The sequence below is a fragment of the Moschus berezovskii genome, chromosome 17 (assembly GCF_049115385.1).
Source record: "Moschus berezovskii isolate FMDL1 chromosome 17, NW_MosBer_1.0, whole genome shotgun sequence".
NCBI lineage: Eukaryota > Metazoa > Chordata > Mammalia > Artiodactyla > Moschidae > Moschus > Moschus berezovskii.
Window position 1 is genome coordinate 51,007,463 of NC_142476.1, and position 7,686 is coordinate 51,015,148.

The 7,686-nt window shown below is 52.6% G+C and overlaps 1 protein-coding gene across 2 annotated transcripts in view; it reads right to left on the minus strand.

Annotated features, from left to right (window-relative positions):
* Positions 1 to 7,440, minus strand: part of DHRS3 (dehydrogenase/reductase 3) — a 50,279-nt gene extending 42,839 nt beyond the window's left edge. The window contains exons 1-2 of one of the 2 annotated variants that reach the window (XM_088845456.1): positions 7,199 to 7,440; positions 6,323 to 6,472 (exon numbers count right to left, since the gene is read on the minus strand). In XM_088845456.1, coding sequence (XP_088701582.1) covers positions 6,323 to 6,472; positions 7,199 to 7,315 — 267 coding nt within the window. In that variant the 5' untranslated portion in view covers positions 7,316 to 7,440. Of the gene's footprint in view, positions 1 to 6,322; positions 7,103 to 7,198 lie in introns of those variants that run through there. The other variant, XM_055419617.2, reaches the window with a different exon arrangement.
* Between the last annotated feature and the right edge of the window lie 246 nt (positions 7,441 to 7,686).

The following is a 7,686-nucleotide window of genomic DNA, read 5'->3' on the forward strand; positions in this document are numbered from 1 at the left end:
CCAGTACTCTTGCCTAGAAAATCCCATGGATGGAGGAGCCTGGTAGGCTGCAGTCCGTGGGGTCGCTAAAGGTCGGACACGACTGAGCGACTTCACTTTCACTTTTCACTTTCACACATTGGAGAAGGAAATGGCAACCCACTCCAGTGTTCTTGCCTGGAGAATCCCAGGGACGGGGGAGCCTGGTGGGCTTCCGTCTATGGGGTCACACAGAGTCGGACACGACTGAAGTGACTTAGCAGCAGCAGCAGCAGCAGCAGCAACTAAACAGATTGGCTTTTCTCCTTTTCATTTGGCTTCAACTGTTTCCTAACCTTCTTGGTTCATCTGAATAATATGATTCAAATGTCTCCCTTTCAAGCATCGTATATACTTGGTGTATTTTTTAGATTGTGTCTTCTAAAGGGAGTAAGTAGAATATCTTACAACATTGTAGGTACGGTCGTGCTTCAGCCTGAGGATACAGAAGAACAGGTTGGGTCTGGAACCATTCCAGCCTGGGTGCCCAAAACTAAGTGGGTTTTTGAGAGTGGCAGGTTGGGATGAGAACTCCAGGGACAAGTTGTAGTGAGAACAACAGCTGGATCTCTTTCCTTGGGGGGAGAGGATGGCTAATGGCTCCATTCTTATCAATATGGCCAAGATCATTTTCTCAAAGTGCTAAGAATCGTTTCTTAGCAAATCACAAGATAAAGATGGGACAAAGAAAGTAACTATTTTGATAAAGAGACTGGAAGGGCTCTGTGTGGGGATAAACCAATGGCCGAGGCTCTGAAAAGCAGAAAGTTCAGAAGGGCTTGGAGTCTGCCCAAGAATGAGCAGATGCCCAGGGAGATGGACGACGGACGTCCTGACCCAGGGTCAGTATTTCCAGGTTAAGGAGCATTCTCTGATTTGAGGATAAACCCCGCAAGTTCCACTTGACGTGTCAATTGGGAAACTCGGGCCCTTCGTTCCCTTGGAAGCCACAAGTTGAAAACACTAACATCTCCTGCAAGAGTTGAAATAAATCACACAGCCGGCTACCTGGTGGCTGTTAAAGGTGTTTAGAAAAGGATGTGAGGCCATCTACAGACCGAGGGCACATTTTCCAACTCTGAGCCGCTTCTTTTTCATTCAGTGGGATCTGATGCATAGCACAAACGGCTCAGATCTGCAGTGATGAGGACAAATGTCTTTTGCAGAGAGCTTAGCATGAGGTTGCTTTCCTGGCATGGCTGAGCCATGTGTGTGTTAGTCTCTCAGTCGTGTCTGACTCTTCGCGATCCCGTGGACTGTAGCCTGCCAGGCTCCTCTGTCCATGGGATCTCCCAGGCAAGGATACCGGAGTGGGTTGTCATTTCCTTCTCCAGGGGATCTTCTCAACCCAGGATGGAACCCGGGTCTCCTGCATTGCAGGAGGATGCTTTACCATCTGAGCTACTAGGGAAGCTACTAATAGGAGCCGTAACAGAATTTTAGAGCATGCCAGGGTCTTAGGGATCATTGCGTCCCCTTTCATTTTTACAGGTATGCTTCTTAGCTGCAGCCTGGAGAAGGGAGTGACTTTTCCAGAGTTGTAGCAAAGTCAGGTCTAGAACCCAGGTGAGCCTGGTCACAAGGGGTGTGGTCCCAGATGTGGGCACCTTTGTTCCCCAGGAGAAGTGGGTGGGGCAGTAAAAGGGAGGTGTTTGTCTATTCAGGTGACAGTCCAAATTGTAAAGCCCATTGTTTAAAACCCAAGGACCAGATGCTGCACGCTGAAAGAATTTCCTAGATGCCACAGGTAGGACAGGTAGCCTACTTTCCTGTTCCCAGACTGCATCAGATGAGAACCTGGTACTTTTCCTAGAAATTCCTAGCAAAGGTTGCATTCTGGGTGAGAAGGGGGGAAGTAAGCCACTGCTGTTTCCCATGTCACCCCAGCTGTGTGACTTTCATGACACATCAATTGTTTTAATGCAGCTACTTGGGCCTGATGACTCTGGGTTCCAAGATGACCTGTCTTCTCTCCTCTTTCTCCTTTTTCCTATTCTCATCAGTGCTGGCCTAACTCAGAGTGTGAGACACAAATTATTCCTTCCCCTGATCCCTAGTCCATGCAACATTATTTTTCTTTCATTCCCTTCTGCCTCCCATCCCCAGTTTTAGCCAGGTCCACGGTCTCTCATCAGTGGTTTCTTGCACATGGGTTACCCTTCCCCCACCTCTCTGGTTGAAACTCTTGATGTTCTCTAAGCCTCACTCACATGCCACCTCCTTCAGGAAGCCTTCCATGCACTCTGGTTATTGATGAATAGCTCTGGGCTTCAGTACAGTGTGCTGTGCTGTGCTATGCTGAGTCGTGTCTGACTCCTGCGGCCCCATGGACTGTAGTCACCAGGCTCCTCTCTCCATGGGATTTCCTAGGCAAGAATACTGGAGTGGGTTGCCATTTCCTCCTCCAGGGCATCATCTCAACTCAGGGATTGAACCTGCGTCTCCTGTGTCTCCTGCATTGACAGGCAGACTCTTTACCACTGAGCCACCTGGGAAGCCTTCTGTGTAGTGTACCCCCCCAACTTCATGTCTACCCAGGACCTCAGAACATGATCTCATTTGGAAATAAAGTCTTCAGAGACGTAATTAGTTAAGGATCCCAACATGAGGTCACACTGGATTTCGTGTGGGCCCAAATCAATGACTGGTGTTCTTAGGAGAAGAAGAGAGGACACACAAACACAGAGAGATAGCAAAGACAGTCATGTGAAGAAGGAGGCAGAGATGGCAGTGATGCTGCCACAAGCCAAGGAATGCCAACCAGGAGCGACCAGGAGTGCAGAGGGAGGGGGAGGGAGGAGTAAGAATTCTCCCCGGAGTCTTTGAATGAGGGGGGCCCCACCAACCCCCGGACTTCAGATTTCTAACCTCCAGATCGTGAGAGAATACACTTCTATTGCTGCAAGGCACCAACTTAGTGGTCGTTTGTTACCGCAGTTAGAGGAAACATACACTACAGCTTGTGCCTTGACAGTAAGCACCTGGCCATGTCTCTGAGCCTTCTTTGCTCTACCCACTCCTCTCCAGGCCCAGTGCTGCACTGAACACTTGACAGACACCTTGCGCAGGTTTGTTGGACTAGGTCTCTCTGAGGTGGTCATCAAGGAGTAGTTGGGCTTGGGCCTCCCCCAGTGCCAGGATGGGAAGGATTTGCTGAATGGATGTGATTCACCAGACTAGGTGAAGAGTCTATTCCTAATGAGCTGCTTTAAGAAAAGGGCTACAGACCCATGGACCATAAATTCAATAACAACAAAGCAGGTGCAACTCTGAACCAGTCCTCATACTGGCTCCGTGAAACGGGTCCTAGAGTCCTGGCTCTCTCTTCCTTGAAGGGACTGGGTCCCTGCTCAAGGGTTCTGCCATTATGGCCCAGGGCTGTAATGCAGCCACTTGCCTCCTACTGGGCCAGAGGCTGGAACAATCCCTGCAGATACTTCCAAACAAACAGTTCACTTCTGTCCTCCAGGGGACTGTTGCTAAAACCAGGTCAAAGTCAAAAACCGGAGGCTAGGTCTACCACTAACCCACCCAGAGCCTTGGAGGTGTAGGGGGTGAGCCCAAGCTCTATGAATTCTTTCATGGCAGGAATTCCAGAAGGACACAGCAAATATAAAGGGGTTGTAATGGGCAATTACCCAGCAAGAGTCTTTGCCTTGGAGACCCGGACAGTGACTGACCCTGTCTGGGTGAACTTCGTACAAGGTGGTTAAGCAGAGCTAGCTCAAGGTGAGGAACTTTCCAACTTTCGTGCTTTTGGGTTTCTTTAAGAAAAATCCCTTATTTGGGTCATCTCTGCAGCCTAAGGGGCACCACCGCCCCAAAATATTACCAAGTCATTTGACTCAAGGTCATTTTTTGGAAACTGGGTTGTTGCTACCCCCAAAGTTAACGGACCTCTCTCGGACATGCAAGCAATCTGTAGAGTCTGATTCTCCTCCCTTCTTTCTCTTTAGGGGGGACTTTCCCCTTGGATTCTGCCTCTACTTCCACCCAGGGGGGGAGGGTCACGCGGGCCCTGGAGGAGGCCTGCCTAACATTGCTGCAGGCTGTGGGTGGGTGCCATGCTCCCCAGCTCTCTCCAGCTGCTCCATAACCACCCTGAGCCCACCATCCACTTAACTCTCTCTGCCATCTCCCCCAAAGTCCCCATTCCACAACACTCAGCCCTGTGTCCCCAAGCCCACCAGCCCCCCAAACACTCCCAGCTCTGGGAGTAGTCCCAATGCCCTTTCACTGGGCCCCAGATGGATTCAGGGAAGAAACCTTGATTCTAAATTCCCCACCATGACAGCAAACCTAAGGCTCATCAAAACGCAGCTCCAGTTATTGGTCCGATAATTACAAGTTATAAGGAGGGCTCTTGGTCATTCTGACTGGTCTGAGGACTGAACCTGTGGTGAATGGTACTGGAAGGTTCGTAGGGCCCCTGGTTCCTGTTTCTGGTGACCAGATAACAATTAAGACATATCACTCAATGGTCCTGGGTTTATTCTTCAGAAGAAGATACCCATTTCAAATTCAGTGGGGCATGGTTCCCAGTGTATGGTGCCACTCTGCCCCTCCCCCACCCTAAAGCCATACACTTCTTTCAATTTAGGCTTGTTTATAGTCAGTCAAGTTTTTCCAGATTGACTAAAAGAGTTCTTCATATGCCTACTGCAGCCAGTTACAAGAGCAGTGAGAGACCCAGGACCTGGGCCAGCTGGAAGAGCCAGAAGAAAAGTTTCTGTGGGATGTAGACAGCTAGGGAATGACAATCACACGCGATTGTCCCAAACCCTCCAGCTCCCCCTCCGCGCAAGGGCACCCTCATCTGCCACTCCTCCATAACAGAGGTGGGGGGGTGGGGGGCATCACCCCCAAGGAAATGAAACTGCTGAGAACAACTTCTGCTTCTCCTTTTTCGGTGTGTCCAAGGGTTTAAAAACACTTCTGAACTCCCCTTCCAACTGCAAGGTCAAGCAGCTGTCCAAGCCACCCAAGGAGAAGCAGGAGCCAGGGGACAGCCGACCCCAGCTAACTTACTCAGCCTTGACAGCGTCCAACCTACAACCACCACCTCCCTCTAAACGCCGCCCAGGAAAGGAAGAGTTAATCCGCAATCGGCTTTGGCTGATAGTTCAGGCTCCAAAGTTCAGTCCCAGTCAGAGCCACCCCGGAGGAATTGTAAATCTCAAGGCAGTATTTAACAAAACAAAAGCAACCTGGAATTACATGCAGGTTTGGTTTTCTACAGTACATATTTACTTAATCCCCTAGGTATGTGGCTCCATGTCAGATCAGCTGGCTTTGCCGGCCCTTTCGCCCCCCTCACTCACAGCAGTTTAAATTTCAAACTAATTCCCTGTTTTTGCTCTTCCTCTTCACAGGGCTGGCTGGAGACAGCCCAGCCTGCTGGCCTCAAATCTATTGCTCTAGTCACTGGGTGAGTCAGCCTGGCTTGGGTTGGCGTTGGGTGACAGCTGGCTCAGCCTCCCCACTCTTAGGCACCAGGTCTGGGAAAACTGGAGGAAGAGGTGCTGGAACTACCAAAAAGTTAAAGGCAGGGCTTGAGAGTTGGAAGGGGGGAGGGGTGGTTCACCACAGTACCACCTTTCCTCTTAGTGGGGGGACCCCCTCAAGGGCTGTATTTGGGGGGTGGTGTGCGGAGGCAGCACTGAAGTGAGAACAAGGATTCTTGATCAGCTGCTGGTCACCCCCGCCCCCTCTCTCTAGATTTCGGAACACCTGGCTTCCGAGTGCCTATCAGACTAGGCTAGACATCCACCACTGCTTCCCGCTTTTTAAACAACACCGAGTACCCCCTCTTTCCCAGCTTCCAGAGCCGCAGCCGTCCAGGTTGGGGCTGGGAAGCGGGTTGCCAAGGAAAATACGAAGCGCCAGCTAGCAGGCGGCTCCCCGCTCTACCCAGGAGCGCACACACCCTGCCTTACCAGGGTGGCGGCAGAGGGAAAGCGAGGGGAGGAAAAAACTCAACACCTTCCTTTGGGAGGGAAGAATGTGGGAACTGGGTGGGTCTGCTAAGTTTCGAGGTGGGGGTGAAGAGCCAGCCACAGATCCCAAAGGACAGGGGCAGCTCCGGACCTGCCGAAAAAGACAGACAGTCGGCTGCCCGGGAAATGTACAAGGTGAAACTAACTAGCTCAGCACTCGCGGGTGTCGCAGAGAAGTAGGGTGGCCGGCGACTTTCAGACCCTGGGTGCGGGTTCCGGCAGCGGCAGCAGGTGGGCGCACCCCCTGTCCCCTGGGCCCCCGCCTCGCCTCCGGCCCCCACCACTCTGGATTCGCGAGGTCCCGGTACCTTTCTGGCGCCGCGCTCTGCGAACTCGCGGGCTAGCTGGCGCCCGATGCCTCTCCCTCCGCCGGTGATGAGGACGTTCTCCCGGGACAGGTCCCGCAGCTTGGCGGGCAGCACCAGTCCGACCGCAGCCTTCACCACCAGATAGATCATCTGCAGAGGGAACACCACCAGCGCGCCCAGCCGTTTCCACACCATCCTCCGCGCCGCGGAGCCGGGCGGCGGGGGCGAAACTCCCCGGACCGAACAAAACAGGACTTAAAAAAGAAAACACCCCCAAACAATAATAAATAAACCGAATAAGGGGGCAGAGAGGCGTCCCACCTGGCCACTCGTGAAATCACCTCTTCCCAAATGCAAAGCAAGCACCGGGTGAGAAAAAGAGGGGGGAGGAAAAAAAAAAAAGATAAATCCTCCGGAGGAGAAAAAGCGTCTCCGAAGGTTGGGACAGTAAGAGGGGTGGAGGGGAAGCCAGAGGTGGAAAGTTCTAACAAGAACTTTCTTGCCCCGGCAGCCAGCCGTTTCGGCTGGGGAATTCTCAGGTAATGTTTACAGGCTGACAGAGGAGTTTAGGCAGGGGAAGGAAAAAAAAAAAAAAAAAGGCACCAACCACACGCGCGCACCCTGCTACAGTCCCGCGATTTCAAAGTGCAAGATTAAAAAAAAAAAAAAAGTTTCCAAATTGTAGCGCCCCCCCACCCCTTTTCCAGGAAAAAAAAAAAAAGAAAGTAGGGGGGAAAAGTGCTTGGAGCTCCCAATTTCAGCCCGCGAAAGTCTCCAGACTCATTGCTATTCTTGGGCTCAGGAAATTGCTTAAACGCGATCTGATTGCCAGCAACGTGCAGGAGAAGTGGGGGGTCCGGGTGTCAGTTTCTTTACGTGCATGGCTCGCCCTCGCGCGCGCCCGCTCTCTCCGGCTCCCTCCCTCCCTCCCTCTTCCAGCAGAGGCTGGGAGTTGCCGCTCGATCCGGCTCCCTCTCTCTCCCTTGTTAGCATTTATTGCCTTCTTTTTGTCCTTTCCAACTTGGAGAGGGCCCGGGTGCGGAGCGCGAGTGGATCGGACGACTGGGTCTGCGCCGCCTTATCGGTTCGCTCCTGGGACAGCCGCGGCTCAGAACGAGAGGGCGGCCCTTTTTCCCCCCATTTTTTTTTTTATAATACCCCATTAAGTCTGATTGACAGTTAAAGTTGTTCTGAGGCTTCGCTACGGTTCCTCTGAGTGGCTGCCGCGGGCTCCCCTCCCCCTGCGCAGTGGCGGGGTGCGCGCCCGGGCGCGCACACGGGCTCGCAGAGACTCCACTCTCCCAGGGCCGGCTCCCCTAGCTGCAAGCAGGGGCTTGCCGGCGGTGTCCGTGAGGGCTTGCCGC